At 47.5% G+C, this 16,596-nt stretch overlaps 1 protein-coding gene across 1 annotated transcript; it reads left to right on the top strand.

Moving 5' to 3' along the window:
* The first annotated feature begins 783 nt into the window (after positions 1–783).
* LOC134411593 (solute carrier family 2, facilitated glucose transporter member 5-like) lies at positions 784–16,202 on the top strand. The gene is made up of 12 exons (XM_063145457.1): positions 784–807; positions 1,990–2,085; positions 4,009–4,154; positions 6,090–6,214; positions 6,462–6,614; positions 6,699–6,824; positions 8,406–8,593; positions 10,281–10,391; positions 11,873–11,974; positions 12,837–12,912; positions 13,366–13,493; positions 15,855–16,202. Exons 1-12 carry the CDS (start codon positions 784–786, stop codon positions 16,005–16,007), a joined length of 1,428 nt encoding a protein of 475 aa, XP_063001527.1. The 3' UTR covers positions 16,008–16,202.
* Positions 16,203–16,596: the final 394 nt, after the last annotated feature.

The raw sequence follows: 16,596 nt of genomic DNA, 5'->3' as shown, positions 1-16,596 counted from the left end.
CTGAGCTTTAAAAGCTGCGGTTGAACTTGTAGTTCTCAAATGTTCTGGAAGAGCGTTCCAGGCATAAGGGGCAGCAGAAGAAAATGGACGAAGCTGAGCAAGGGAAGTAGAGGCCCTTGGGCAGGCGAGAAACATGGCATCAGAGGAGCGAAGAGCACGAGCGGGGCAATAGTGTGAGATGAGAGAGGAGAGATAGGAAGGAGCTAGATAGTGAAAAGCTTTGTAAAAGCATATAATGTAGGTTCGATTTGGTTATTTTCATTTACTTTTTATACGACGGTTTTAAACTTTTCAAGTGTATTTTTAATCATCTTGTATTTTACGGTTTCAATTGTTGCGAACCCACAGAAAGTTTTGGCTAATGTAGGAATGCAATAAATAAGTAAAAATAATGACATCCACATTCTGTAAAGGAGGGTTGGACCGCTTGTTGGTCATTTGTCTGTTTTGTACTACGGCTCCCATCATTTCTCAACCTAAGCCAGGGCTGATGGGAGTAGCAGTCCAGCCACATCTAGAGGACCCCAAATCCACCATCCTTCTTTAAATGTTCAAGAAGACAAACCAAGGATTGAAATCTTTTTCCTCAACTGAACATTCGCTACCCAAAGATGTGGTGATACATCTGGCTATGGGAGCGGTATATAAGTGCAATCAATCAATCAATCAATCAATAAAATCAGCTGGAAAGTTCATCATCTACTGAAAAGACCTTCATCTTCTTCCCCTCTAGCTCAGTCTGGTTTCTGGTCCATACGAAGAAAGCATGGAAGTGTCGAGATCATGAATCCAGAGCCCAAGAACCAGGTGAGTTTGGAGAGTCCATCTCGGGGGACGTCTAAACCGCTGACAACTTCCTTGGGCATGCTTGGTGGGAACGTGGGAGAGGGCCTTCTCGGTGGCTGCTCCTGTACTTTGGAACTCTCTTCCCAGGGTACCTAGACTCCTTGATGAGCTTTCGGAAGCAGGCGAAAAGTTGTTTGTTCCGGCAGGCCTTTGGTGAATGAACTGGACCTCTGTCTGTGTCAAGGACATTTTAAAATTGTCATTTAAAATGTTTTAATATTGGAATATGTTTAATATACTTTTCACTTTTGTATATCTCTTTTTATAGTTTTTTAATGTATATGTTTTAAATTTTGTGATGCTGCCTTGAGGCCCAGCATTGGGCAAAAGGCGGGATATAATAATAATAATAACAACATTAATGCAAAAATAGCTCGTTCCCTGGTGTACCAAGTCCAATTCAGCACACAAGGAGGAGAGGAGAAGAAGTATGGGTCAAACAGTGTTTATTCTGCAGAATAAAGAGGCACTGGAGCTAATTGCTGCAAAGCATGTGCCTACCTCGCAAGGGAGGTAGCTAGGTATTTATACACTGTCTTCTTTGACGCTGCATACGTAGGCACCATCTAACAGGAAATTTCTAGCTGGAAAGAGGGAAGTACAAGGAAATAAGTTTTCTTGGCAAGCATCTAGAGCAGGGGTTCCCAAACTTTTTCAGGTCACCGCCCCCTTGGTTCCACAAACTCATGCCCAGTGCCCCCTACCCTACACTATAAAAATCATTATTCAGAATAGCGGTTTTCAACGACCCACTAAGGAAGATAATAACAATAAAACAGTAACAATTAACTGGATATTTATTCAAAATCCAAAGCACCCGCCACAGGCTTGCCGAAGGAGGGAGGGAAAAGAGAGCGAACGCCTCTGTTTTGCAGCCGGCGTGGCGGGGCACACCAAGCAGGGTATGTCTCTTCATTAGCGTTTTCATGCTTTTGAAACATTTCAATTCACTGTTAAAAGGACTCTTCTAAAACGGTATTAATACATGTGTGGATTCTTCCCCTATATGGCTTGGGACCAAACTACCTTCTCCCATAAAAATGTCCCTGGGTTTTAACTTATAGTATAGGTTACTCTGGTTCAGAGCTGGGCTCTTTTCCAACAATAATAGTAGATAATACCTTGCTGCTCTTTTACCTGCAGGAGCTGACAAAGCTGCTAGTCTTAGCTACAGTGACATCCTCTTTCGGAACATTCCAGCATGGGTACAGCATCTGGACAATTCAAAACCCTGCTGTGGTAAGCTCTTTATTTTATGCCCTGTGGTGTGATTCCCCCCCCCCAATCTTACTATTGGTATTACATTTTATGCTGTTTTGACATGTTTATTCATTTTATATGGTGGCTTGTTGTTGTATTTAATGGGGTTTTATTTGTGTCGTGACGACGACGACGATCTTTCAAATTGTAAAATGCCTAGAGAAATTTTATTTATTTATTTACTTATTTATTAAATTTATATACCGCCCCATAGCTGAAGCTCTCTGGGCGGTTTACAAAAGTTAAAAACAGTGGACATTAAAAAGTATACAAAATTTAAAGCCGTCAAAAATATAAAAACGACAATATAAAACAACAGTATCCATTTAAACCACAACAGTTCTGGGGTCCATTAAAAACAAAAACAAAGGTTGTTAAATGCTGTTAAACGTCTGGGAGAAGAGAAAAGTTTTGACCTGGCGCCGAAAAGATAACAATGTTGGCACCAGGCGAGCCTCATCGGGGAGATCATTCCATAATTGGGGGGCCACCACTGAAAAGACCCTCTCCCTTGTTGCCACACTCCGAGCTTGGTGGAGTATAAGTTGCATAAATAAATAAACAAATTTGTTTGTTTCTTTATGCAGCTTATACTCCACCTATTTATTTATTTATTTGATCACTTTTATCCTGCCCTTTAGCTGAAAACGTTTCTCGAGGTGGCTTACAAAAACATTTCTTAAGACAATATAAAATATTATAAGTGGCAATTCGATCGGATAAGGTGTTGAAGAAATGAATTAAATAACCAAAAGGAACGGAAAGCCACCCTAGAAAATAGCTGGGCATATTGATTGGTTTTATTGGGTTTTTATTTGAATCAAATGATAATCATAGAATCATAGAATAGTAGAGTTAGAAGGGGCCTATAAGGTCATCGAGTCCAACCCTCTTCTCAGCTCAGGACTACACCCTGAAGCATCCTTGACGGATGGTTGTCCAGCTGCCTCTTGAAGGCTTCTAGTGTGGGAGAGCCCCCAACCTCCCTAGGTCACTGGTTCCATTGTCGTAATGATGACAACAATGATGTTTCAAATTGTAAAAAGCCTAGAGAAATTTAATTTATAAATTTAATAAATGGGAATGAAATGAAAGCCAGAGTAGAAAATTGCTGGGCCTGTATCCTGGCCTTCAGATGTTTTGGACTACAACTCCCAGCATAGCCAATGGTGAAGTGTGATGGGAGTTGTAGGTCAAAAACATCCAGAAGGCTACAAGTTCTCCATCCCGGGGAAGAACTAACCTGTTTAAGGTTGTCAACTGGTCACCACACCTAAAAAAGGATATTACAGAGCTGGGGAAAGTGCAGAAAAGGTCAACTAAAATGATTAAGGGGCTGGAGCATCTCCCCTATGAGGGAAGGTTACAAAAACTGGGATTGTTTAGCTTGGAAAAAAGGAGGCTGAGGGGAGACAGGATAGAGGTGTACAAAATGATGCGTGGTATGGAGAATGTGGACAAGGAGACATTTTTCTCCCTCTCTCAAAATACTAGAACCCGGGGCCATCCCATGAAACTGATTGGTGGGAGATTCAGGACAAATAAAAGGAAGGACTTCACACAGCCCATAGTTAAATTATGGAACTCACTACCACAAGATGTAGTGATGGCCACCCATTTGGATGGCTTTAAAAGGGGGTTGGAGAAATTCCTGCAGGCGAAGGCTATCAATGGCTACTAGCCCTGATGGTTGTGAGCTGTCTCCAGTATTTGAGGCAGTAAGCCTGTGTGCGCCAGTTGCTGGGGAACATGGGTGGGAGGGTGCTGTTGCACCATGTCCTGCTTGTTCATCCCTGGCCGATTGCTGGTTGGCCACTTTGTGAACAGAGTGCCGGGCTAGATGGACCCTTGGTCTGATCCAGCAGGGCACTTCTGATGTTCTTAATATGGTGTATCTCCTAGACTGTACTGGAATTTGGCAACATAACATCTGACAAGGAGGACAGGAGCATCTCGGCAGGGTCCTTCGCCATCGTCATGTTCTCCTTCCCGTTGGGAGGCGTTCTCGGCTCGCTTGCACTTCGCTACCTGGTGGACAATTTGGGCAGGTATAGAGAGAGGCAGGAGGGCAACTGGGAAAGCCTCCGAGGGCCTAAACAGGTTCTATGGGGCGGTGGTGGGAAAGCAGGATGGCCTCTGAGCTTCTTCTCCCCAATGATCAGGGCTCCCCAATCCTTTTGACTACATTGGCGAATCTGAGAAACTGCTGTGGGCACCACCACAAAATGGCTCCAAAGGAGCATGCAGCTAATCGCAAAATGGCTGCCGTGGAGGGCCTGACCACTCAAACGAGGGGGGGGGAACAGAAATCTCGAGGCTAGAAGAATTTGAGAAACCATCAACACAACTTCCAATTCCCCAAACCTTTCAGTAACCAAACCTAAGGGTGTGCAGCTGAAATATGAACGTGTTCTTTATTTAACTTTTATTTCCTCTATTTGCTGCATCGTGTCAAAATCTAGAATGGTAAGCCCCTCGGGGCAGGGATCTCTTCTGAGGACCCGTCCGCACATAACGGCAGCGATTCGTGGGTTCACGCACCACACTAAGCCACACTCAGTGGCTGAGTTTGGGTTGTTGTTGAACTGTGAGTTGTTTGTTGGACTGTGGGTAAGTGTGTTGTCCGGACCTGGGACATTTCCCACAAGGTGGCTTGTTAACCATCCTGAGCAACTCAACAACAAACCATGGGTTCTCCAGGTTGGACATTTTCCGTGGGGTGGCACGTTAACCACGGGTGCGCTGCCCAGAAGGCGTCAGCTGATGGGCAGTATAAAATTGTAACAAATGAATCATGCGGCGTGGCTTATTTTTCTCAAAGAAGCCACCTTGAGAATCCATGGTTTGTTGTTGTTGCATTGTTCAGGGTGGTTAACAAGCCTCCCTACATGGGTAACACGCCCCTTTGTGGGAAATGTCCTGGGTTCAGACAACAGACTTACCCACGGTTCAACCAACAACCCACGGTGCAACAACCCACTGAGCGTGGGTTAGCATGTTGTGTGAACCGCCCCTATACATTAACCATGGGTAAAACAAAACGAAACCACACTTAGCAGAACTACTAATTGGTGGTTTGGATGAGAAATTAGTTGGCTGGCTATACCTTTTATGGAATTTAAATTAATCCTATTACCGTATTTCTTCGATTGTAAGACGCCATCGATTGTAAGACGCACACTAATTTCAGTACCATCAACGGGGGAAAAAAAAACTTAAGACACACCCGCGATTCTAAGACGCACCCCATTTTTAGAGATGTTTATATGGGGGAAAAAGTGCGTCTTACAATCGAAGAAATAGGGTAATTCTTTCTGGATTTGCAAGTTTAGATGTAAGCCTATGCGGCAGGGTCTTGCTATTTACTGTGTATAATCTGTACAGCACCATGTACATTGATGGTGCTATATAAATAATAATAATAATAATAATAATAATAATAATAATAATAATAATAATAATTTGACATGTGCAAATATGCACCGTTTTGTGTCCTATGACAGGGGTCCCCAACCTGTTAGGAACCTGGCCGCGCAGGTGAGCTGCTTTCATCCACCCACCCCGACCCCCACCCCAGCGTACCTGGGCGTGGAGCACCATCTCGCCTGCCCAGCCGAAGCAAAGCCAGGATGCTGGGGTGTGGTGGGTCAGCTTCAGAACGGCGTGCCCGGCCGGAAGCCGCTCTGGGAGTGCGACTTCTGGGTGCACCGTTCCGAAGCCACCCACCCCAGCATCCTGGCTTCGAAGCCAGGATGCTGGAGTGGGGGGGGCAGGGGGCTTCCCCAAACCATCCCCTCAAACCCCCCCCCCCCGGTCCATGGAAAAATTGTCTTCCATGAAACTGGTCCCTGGTGCCAAATAGGTTGGGGACCGCTGTCCTATGAGCCTGGCACCCAAATCCTTTGAGTGCCTAGCCATCCCCTTATTAGCTCCGCCCCCTTATTGGCTCCACCCTCCACTGTCATTTTTTACTGTCTTTTCAGAAAAGGGGCCTTGCTGCTAACAAACTTTTTCACCATGCTCTCTTCTGCCCTCTTGGGACTTTCCAAAGTAGTAAATGTCTTCGAATACGCCGTCTTCTCACGTTTCCTTTCTGGAATATGTTCAGGTAAAGAAGAGTCCTGGATTCAGTTTAGAGCCAAAATTCCAGCCCTTTTTACCAGTAAGCAAGCCTTAGAAAAAAGCACTTTGGAAGTGGGCAGGAATGCACAAAAATTGGGAAACCACATGATTGATGGGTGTGTGTGTGTGGAAAGTAGGGGGGCAGGGGAAGGGGGTGTGGCTATTTGGGGAACCCTGGAGGGCCCTGACGTTCTCCAGCCCTGATTAAAACCTTGAATTATCCTTCCAACCAGGTGCATTTTCCAATATGGTCCCGTTGTACATCGAAGAAATCTCCCCCGTCAACCTCAGGGGATCCCTCACCATGGTACCCACTTTGTTCCTCAACCTTGGCCACTTGGTGGCTCAGACCCTGGGCTACCACACGCTCCTGGGGAATCCAAAAGGTAAATTGGGAGAGGCAAGGCCTTCGGCAGCGAGGACATCGGACGTGTCGTCAGCCCCGTACATCAGTGCACCTTGTTTCGTAGGTTACCCGCTTCTGTTGGGCTTCAGCGGGATCGTGGCCTTCTTAAGCTTCACCCTGCTGCTCTTCTGCCCCGAAAGCCCGAGATTTCTGTGGATTCAGAAGCAGAAGGAAGGGAAAGCCAAGAAAAGTATGCCCCCGCCCCCACAACCCCCGGACTTCACAGCAACCTCTGGGCAGTGTCAGCTCCGGGATTTGGAAGGCCCATGGGCTAAACACCCTCACTGGGTTGCCAGAAACTGAGGTCCAAAACATCTGGAGGTCGACTTTATATATTTATTTATTTAGTTAGTTGGAGTCTTTTTATCCCGCACCTCAGCCAAAAAGGCTCCCGGAGCGGCTTACAGTTGATCAGGAAAGAAGACCGTCCCTGCCCTCGGGCTTACATTCTAAAAAAGACACGACACACAAGGAAAAGGGGATGGGGAGGGAAGAGGGAGAAAATAAAAAGAAATTAAGGAGGCTGTTCAGGCTGGTGGGAAGGCTCTGCTCCCCCCTCTCATCTCCCAATGGGGGGGGGTGCAGACCAACAGCTCCTTCTTCTTCCCCACAGGGTCATGATGACCGTTAGCGCTGTGGGTGGGGTCAGGGCTGGTGCTACCATACAGGCCACTCAGGCGGCCGCCTAGAGTGCCAAGGTAAGGGGGCGCCGAACGCCGCACCTAGAAGCCGCTCTCCCACAGCAGCTCTGAGAGGGCGGCTTCTGGGTGTGCCGTTCCGGCTGGGAGGGTGCCAAAGCGAAGCCATAATGCTGGGGTAGGGGGGCGGGCAGGCGGGCAGCTTCGGAACAGCGCACCCGGAAGTCGCTATCCCAGAGCGGCTTCCGGCCGGGCGCGCCGTTCCGAAGCCACCCGCCCGCTGGCCCACCCATCCCCGCGTCCTGGCTTCACTTCGGCTGGGTGGGCGATATGGCACCCTGCGCCCAGGTACGCTGGGGTGGGGGTGGGTGGGTGAAAGCAGCTCACCTGCCTAGGGTGCAAAATAGTCTGGCACCTGCCCTGGGTGGGGTGGGGTTCCAACTCTCTACCCACCTCTCTACTTTCTACCCACCTCTGTCGTAGGCCATAAATCAGCACTTTGAATTGTGCCTAGAAAGGGGGCAGTGACCCGTGATGCTGTTGTAACGCAGGGTGGCCACACAGCTATGTAGGTTGCCCACACCCAGAAGCAGGGCTGGCATCGGAGGCAGGCATGGGTGGGTTACCTGCTGAGGGCCCACCCCCCAACAGAACCTCTGGAGATGCTCCTCCTCTTCACGGTGGTGACCTGCTTGTTCGCTTGCGTCTCGCTCTGGCCCAGACAACAGTAGTGAAGGGGAGGAGGAGCAGGAGATGCCATGGCCTACTCTCTCCCTGGCTCTCAGCCTGCCAAGCAAGCAAGTAGGAGCCATGAGGAGAATGAGGAGGAGGAGGAGCATGAGCTGGTCGTCATGGCGATGAAAAGGTCACCTTGCTGAACGAGGTCCCCATCGAGGGTGTCTAGACCAAGGGCCCTCAAAGCCAACACCTCGATGGAACGCAGCGAGACGCAGAACCCTGCGAAGGCCATGCTTCTGGGGAGCGCCTTGCCCAGGGAGCTTCCAAATCCCGGAGCTAGCATGGGGGAAGGTCCGAGGGAGCAGAAGAGAACACCGTTTCTCCACGCTGCTCTTTTTCCGGGTGACGGGGGCCCATCCCCAGAGATGCCAGAGGTGATACTGGTTGTGTGTCAGTCTTACAGCAGCTGAGAGGCGCAGAGGATGTGGAGGACGAGATCGGAGACCTCCGCCTGGAGGCCCTCGCCGAGAAGGCGGAACGGAACATGACGGTGCTGAAGCTTCTTCGTTGCCAACAGCTCCGGTGGCACGTGATCTCCGTCGTTGTCTTGATGGTGGGGATCCAAATAGCTGGTGTCATCGGGGTAAGCAAGGAAGGAAGAGCCTGAGAGGTTTTAGAGACTTAAGCCAGGAACAGCATCAAGACTCTTCGCACAACGCACTAACCCACTCTCGGGGCTGAAACGCGGGCGATCGTATTGTCTGAACCCAGCTGCGGTAACAAACCATGGCTTGTTAACCGTGAACAACCCACAGTTTACAACGCAACAACAAACCGTAGGGATGTTCATGCAACTCGCTGATCCACAGTCAGTGGTTGAGTATGGGCTGTTTGTTGAACGGTGGGTTAACGTGTTCATATCATAGAATCATAGAATAGCAAAGTTGGAAGGGGCCTACAAGGCCATCGAGTCCAACCCCCTGCTCAATGCAGGAATCCACCGTAAAGTCCAAAACATCCATAGAACTCCCTTCTGCTCCAAATCCCACCCCAATCTAGAACCCAGAGTTCCCCTGGAACCTAATCTGATGAAGGATAGCATATAAACAGAAATCCCCAGCGCCAGATCAGAATACACCTGATCTTATTAACCAAAAAAGCAATGTTTATGAACAAAACTAACAGGACCTAAAAGTAACAAGAAGGAAAGGAACCTCATGTGCAAGCACTGAGTCATTAGTGACTCTTGGAGGGACGCCAGCTTTCGTTGACGTTTTCTTGGCAGGTCTTATAGCGGGGTGGTTTGCCGTTGCCTTCCCCGGCCGTGATTACCTTTCCCCCAGCTAACTGGGTACTCATTTTACCGACCTTGGGAGGATGGAAGGCTGAGTCGACCCGAGCCGGCTGCCTGAAACCAGCTTCCGCTGAGATTGAACTCAGGCCGTGGGGAGAGTTTCAGCTGCAGAAACTTCTGCTTTACACAAGGACCTAGTCAATTTCGGGGTGGGGCGGGGGGGGGGGGCGGAGGAGAACTAGTTCTATATTCTCTGTTTTATAGATTTGGATGGATTTGTACTATTTTATATATATTAATAAAGGATTTTTAAAAAGGAAAAGGAAAGAAGAACACAAGGAAGTGAACGTAAAATTGCTACAATGGGTTTAAATGTCTGCGCGTTTTGCATGTTTTTGTGGTTTTTAGTTTCTGTAAATGGTTTTTAAGCGTTTTTATCTTATGTGAACCGCCCAGAGTTCACATAGTAAGATAAATAAATAAAATAAATAAATAAATACGTGCTAGATTATATTATTATTATTATTTTATTTATTTATTTATTTATTTATTTATTTATTACATTTCTATACCGCCCAATAGCCGGAGCTCCCTGGGCGGTTCACAAAAATTAAAAACATTCAAAGTATAAAACAACAGTATAAAACCATACTATAAAATACAATATAAAAGCTCAACCCGCTAAAAACAGCAGCAATGCAAAATCTACAAATTTAAAACACCGAGTTAAAATGTATTTATAGACCGTTAAAATGCTAGGAGAATAAAATGGTTTATTTATATACCACCCCATAGCCAAAGCTCTCTGGGCGGTTTACAAAAGTTAAAAACAGTCAACATTTAAAAAGTATACAAAATTTCAACCCATCAAAAACATAAGAATCCGTTAAAAAACAAACTTCGCGTTGTTCAATGGTGTTATATGCCTGGGAGAAGAGGAAAGTCTTCAGCTCACATCAGTGCAGGATTTCCCTCAAGTTCTGGGTTGTGAGCAGTTCCTTCAGTGCGTCCTAACATTGCTGTGGTTTGATTCCAGGTGTACGATTATTCAGAGAGAATTTACAACTCCGCGGCAGCGGATAAGAGGAAAAATCGATTCTTAACTATAGGGCTAAATTGTCTCACTTTCAGTGTGGCCTTCGGAACGGTAAGCCTCTCACAGCTCTTTTTAAAAAAAACCCTTTTAAATAAATCTTTTACTGGTGTTATTCCAGTTTGCTAGCACAGCTTTACTCAAAAATTCCTAGAAATGGTCACTTGGTTGGGTGACCCTATGAAAAGGAGGACAGGGCTCCTGTATCTTTAACAGTGGCATAGAAAAGGGAATTTCAGCAGGTGTCATTTGTATGCATGTCACACCTGGTGAAATTTCCTCTTCATCACAACAGTTAAAGCTGCAGGAGCTATACTGCAGCTATACTGTGACTAGATTTAAAAGAGGGCAGGGCTCCTGCAGCTTTAACTGTTGTGATGAAGAGGGTATTTCACCAGGTTCCCCATATATACAAGTGACGCTTGCTGAAATTTCCTTTTCAATACAACTGTTAAAGATACAGGAGCCCGGTCCTCCTTTTCATAGGGTCACCCTACACTTGGGTGAGTGGAGGGATTCCTGTGTAGCTGGGTTGTTCATAAACAGATTGGCACGCACACAAACAGAAAGAAAGAGGAAGACTCACACAAAAAGGCAAAATTGTACTGCAGCTTAAAGCTCTTCCTGCCAGAAATTACGCCTTAGGGAAAGGCATTTTAACCTCTTAGAGCCTTTCTACACGAGGCTTTCATTGTGTGCTCGTGACAACTCACTCGTGGTGGTTTGCGGGTCCTTTATATGACCTCCTCCTCCTCCTCCTCCTCCTCCTCCAAGGCGTCTCCCATACTTTGCAACCATGATCACAGTTTCTTTCTTAATGGGGAAAGTCCGGCATTTCCTGAATGGCGGCATGTAATTGTGCAATTCCACCATACCACATCGCCACCTGGTGGCTGTAGAATGAAATATATACCAAGGCAGAGAAAGAAACTCCCCTATTAAAAAGCAGGTGTAAAGGAGCCCATCTTAATCTCGCAAGGAATCCAGAAGCAGAAGCCCAGGTAAAAGTATGGGATAAGAGCCTCATGTAGAAATTCCCTGAAAATGGGGGTGGGGTGTGTGACACAAATGCTGTGAAAACACCAAACAATCATGGTTGGGGTGGGGGGAGAAGGTGAGATAAGAGGAAGGGGTGTGGCCATCCGGAGAACTGTGGACTAGATTGGGAGACTAGGTGGACTTAAATTTATTTATTATGTTTCTATACTGCCCAATTGAGAAAGCTCTCTGGGAAGAATTTGGCCGTGAGGTTACCCACCCCTGCATCAGAGCAACCCAGGCTGCTTTGGACTTTTTAGCCCGCAGTCAAACTGCAGCTTAGCTACCAAAGTCACCCCTGTGTTATGGATCCCTATAATTGTCCCAAGGTCAACCAAGGAGCTTCCTAGCTAAGCCAAGATTTGAATCCAGGCCTATCTATGTCCAGGGCTGTATCCATCACACGGCGTCGGCTTGTGATTGCCTCTCTCTCTAAGACCCTCTTTCTCTCTCTCTCTCTCTTCCCCCACACCCCGCACTACCTTTTTACTCTCTAGATGTACACCGTTGACAGTGTGGGACGGAGATTTTTGCTTCTCCTCGGCTTCATGATCTGCAACATGTCCTGTATTCTGTTAGCCCTGTCCCTCGAAATTCAGGTTTGTAATTTATTTATTTATTTATTTATTTGTTACATTTATATACCGCCCCATAGCCAAAGCTCTCTGGGCGGTTTATGAAAGTTAAAAACAGAAAACATTAAAAATATACAAAATTTAAAATCATCAAAAACATAAAAACAACGGTATAAAAACAACAGTATCCATTTAAAAGCAACAGTTCTGGGGTCCGTTAAAAAACAAATTTAACGTTGTTAAATGCTGTTAAATGCCTGGGAGAAGAGAAAAGTCTTGACCTGGTGCCTGAAAGATTACAATGTTGACACCAGGTGAGCCTCATCGGGGAGAACATTCCATAATGGGGGAGGGACACCACTGAGAAGGCCCTCTCCCTTGTTGCCATCCTCCGAGCTTCCCTCGGAGTAGGCACCCGGAGGAGGACCTTAGATGTTGAGCATGGTCTGCATAAGACCATTCTTGGTCTTATGGTCTCTATCGTCTTATGGTCTCCATAAGACCATTCTTCTCATCTGATGTAATATACATGGTCTTATGGTCTCCAGAGGACCGTTCTTCTCACCTGAGGAGGACCTTAGATGTTGAGCGCAGAGTACGGGTAGGTTCATGTCGGGAGAGGCGTTTCATCAGGTATTGTGGTCCCAAGCCATGTAAGGCTTTATAGGTTAGAACCAGCAACAATTTTATTCCCTTTCTCTGCTTGTGTCGTGTCGTTTTTTCTAGTTCCATAGCAGCTACTCCGGCAGACTTTTTTTGGGCTGAGGCGCGGGAATAAACAGAGATTGAATGAATAAATAAATATGGGGTGCTTTTTAAGAATAATTCGCGGAGGGGGGGAACCCAGTAGTCTCACGATTGAAGCCTGACCAACTTTCTCCAACAGGCCAAAGTTCCATCCATGATTTACGTCAGTGGCATTTTGCTCAACGTCTTCTTCGCCGGCCACATGATCGGGCCAGGTAAGTACCCGGAGGTCGTCCAGAGCGTTTTGCTGGGAACGCACGATATGCACATCGTAGGTCAGGGTGGCGAACCTTAGGCCCATGGGCCAAATCCGGCCCTCTTTGAGTCCCCAGACGGCCACGCCCCCTTCCCGTAGCTCCCCCCTTCTTCTCCCCCTCCGCCCCCTGCCCACTACCAACCGTTTACAAGTTTCTTGGCTTTGGTGTACTTTTTCTCCCCATGCTACAAAGTTGAATTGTCCCACCTAAGTTTCCGTTCCTAGAAATATATTTTCTCTTTTGACTCTGCCCCCTTTTTGCCTTTGGCTCCACCCACCATTGGAATGCCAGCCCCCAGCCCGGCCCCCGAGCTTCCCAAGCATTCAGTCTGAAAAGAGATTCAGCGCCCCGGGCATCAGAGGACCCATGAAAAAACAGTGCCGGTCACCTGATTATTCCTCTCCCACACAGGTTCGATTCCCTACATAGTATCCGGAGAAATATTCCTCCAGTCCTCCCGGGCCTCAGCTTACGTGATTGGAGGATTCGCGAACTGGTTCTCGAGGATTCTTTTGGGGGTGATATTCGTTCAGATGGAGGTGAGTGATTTTGCACATCAGCGTCTGCTTGATTGACCTCAAACATGTAGGCCCCTTCCAACTCTATGGTTCTACGAAATCCAAAAACATTTGATTTCACTGTGGCGGTAAAGCAGCAGTTTCTGCAGCTGAAACTCTCCCCACGGCCTGAGTTCGATCCCAGCGGAAGCTGGTTTCAGGCAGCCGGCTCGGGTCGACTCAGCCTTCCATCCTCCCGAGGTCAGTAAAATGAGTACCCAGTTAGCTGGGGAGAAGGTAATAACGGCCGGGGAAGGCAACGGCAAACCACCCCGCTATAAGGCCTGCCAAGAAAACGTCAGCGAAAGCTGGCGTCCCTCCAAGAGTCACTAATGACTCAGTGCTTGCACGAGAGGTTCCTTTCCTTTTTCTTCTTTCTATTTATTGTATTTATTTGTATCTGTATTTTTTGTATTTATTTGTATCCCTATTTATTGCTCCGGGGAGATTTTGTTTCTTTGCATTAACATATTAGAGAAGCAGTGTGGTGTAGCGGTTAGAGTGTTTGGCTGGGACTCGAGAGGTCTGAGTTCTTGTCCTCGCTTGGCTATGAATCTGACTGGGTGACTCTCGGCCAGCCGCCGACTCTCAGCCTAACCTACCTCGCAGGGTTGTTGTTGCGGAGAAAATGCAGAGGAGAAGGAGGAGGAGAGAGATCAGGGAAGCAGCCATGGGTTCCTTGCTGGGGGGCGGAAGCAGGATATAAATGTAATAGTCATGAATCTTGGAATGGCAGGGAGGTGAGAACGTAAATACTCGACATGTGATTCACAATGGCTGTTGTACATGTGGCTCTCTAAAGGGGAAGGCGTAAGGGTGCAATTTTATGCATGTTTAGACCAAAAAACGTCTTACAACTCCCAACATTCCCTGGGGGGGGGGGAAGCCCCACAACTTCCAGCATTCCATGATGACTGGGGAATAATTATTATTATTATTATTATTATTATTATTATTATTATTATTATTATTTTATTTATTTCTTACCCGCCTCTCCCTTTAGATCGAGGCGGGGAACAACATTAGTACAGGAATCAACACATCTTAAAAATTCTTGATTTTACATTGACCTGGATAGGCCTGCCGGAAAAGGCTAGTCTTTAAAGCTGCCTTAAAATCACACAGAGAGTTGATTTTACGAATCTCCTCCGGCAGGCCGTTCCACAATCTGGGGGCGACAGAAGAAAAGGTCCTCTGGGAAACTGATGTCAGCCTAGTTTTAGCGGACTGAAGTAAGTTCACCCCAGAGGACCTGAGTGTGCGGGGCGGACTGTATGGGACAAGGCGATCCCGCAGGTAACCTGGACCCAAACCATTTAGGGCTTTAAAGGTAATGACCAACACTTTGTACTTTGCCTGGAAACTAATTGGCAGCCAGTGGAGTGATTTTAATGTTGGGGTAATGTGGTCACCCCTAGGTGTACCGGTGACCAACCTGGCTGGCATATTTTGAACTAGTTGAAGTTTCCGAACTAGGTACAATGGTAGCCCTATTGAATCCAAGTTTCAATATTTCCGACATACAGGCATCCAAACCATTGAAAGCCCTCTGACCAGGGATTTTTCAAGGGTCAGAGCATACTCTGGAATTCCTATCTCTCCTTGTGGTGCTTACCAAGGAACAGAGTGCAACGTTTTGTACTGGTCATAGGCTGCCAAGATATGGCCTTGTTTCTGTAAGAATGGGTTTTCTGTTTATGGAACATGTATGGGACTTGCGATCAGTCAAAGGAGGGAGGAGGGAAAAGCATGACTTCGTTAGAGCAACTTGGATGACGTCTAAATGTATGCTGATGTGGCTGATGGGTAGAGAATCTCTGACGTCCGTTTGTACGAGGTATGGGGCTTTTCTCCTGTGTACACAGTAAATAACGAGTCTCTGTTTCTGGACCGGTTGTGAAGTCGTCCCTTCCCTACCCAGGGCCGGTGCTACCATAGAGGCCACTCAGGCGGCCGCCTAGAGCACCAAGGTAAAGGGGGCGCTGAACGCCGCACCTGGAAGCTGCTCTCCCACAATGGCTCTGAGAGGGCAGCTTCCAGGCGCGCCGTTCCGAAGCCACCTGCCTGCCCCAGCATCCTGGCTTTGCTTCGGCTGGGCGGGCGAGATGGCACCCTGCGCCCAGGTGCGCTGGGGTGGGGGTGGGAGTGGGTGAAAGCAGCTCACCTGTCAAGGGCGCAAAATAGTCTGGCACCGGCCCTGTCCCTACCAGGTTTGGGGAATTTAAAACATTTTAAAACATCAAGATAACCCTCCCTGGAGCTCAGAATGCCTTGCGTTCATGTAACCATCTCCTTTTCTCTGTTTCCATGCCCCCCCCCTTTCCCCTCCCTTTCTGTCTCTAGCCGCACATCGGGCCATTTTCCTTGTTCATCTTCTGGCCTCTCTCCATGGCCACCTTTGTTTATATTTTCAAGATGATCCCAGAAACCAGCTGCACGACCTTTTTGGAGATCCAGAAGCTCATGGAAGTTCGCATTGCCGAAAGAAATATGTAAAGAGCCCCCGGAGAGAATCCCGGGCTTGCTTAGTTCTGCGGCGCTGATCTGAAGACGACGGGGCTGTCCTTCCGTAGTCTTGACGCGTCGGCGTTTGGAGCGGTTTCCCTTCTGGTCCGGAGGAACGGCTTGGCCTTCTCCTCGCGCGCCCAGGCCGCGAATTTGGTTTCTTCATTAAACGCTGAAGTGCAGACTGACTCCAGAGGGAAATGTGTGACGTTCCCTCTTGATCCTCCTGAAGTCTAGTCTAAAGAGTGTTGAACCTCTTTCTAAGGCCAAATTCCATTTCAGAGAAGGTCATTCTAGAATCATAGAATAGTAGAGTTGGAAGGGGCCTCTAAGGCCATCGAGTCCAACCCCCTGCTCAAGGCAGGAATCCACCCTAAAGCATCCCTGACAGGTGGTTGTCCAGCTGCCTCTTGAAGGCCTCCAGTGTGGGAAAGCCCACCACTTCCCTAGGTAACTGGTTCCATTGTCGTACTGCTCTAACAGTCAGGAAGTTTTTCCTGATGTCCAGCCAGAATCTGACTTCCTGTAACTTGAGCCCGTGATTCCGTATCCTGCACTCTGGGATGATCGAGAAGAGATC

The sequence above is a fragment of the Elgaria multicarinata genome, chromosome 20 (genome assembly GCF_023053635.1).
Source record: "Elgaria multicarinata webbii isolate HBS135686 ecotype San Diego chromosome 20, rElgMul1.1.pri, whole genome shotgun sequence".
In the NCBI taxonomy this organism is placed as follows: Eukaryota; Metazoa; Chordata; class Lepidosauria; order Squamata; family Anguidae; genus Elgaria; species Elgaria multicarinata.
This window is presented reverse-complemented; position numbering and strand designations above follow the sequence as displayed.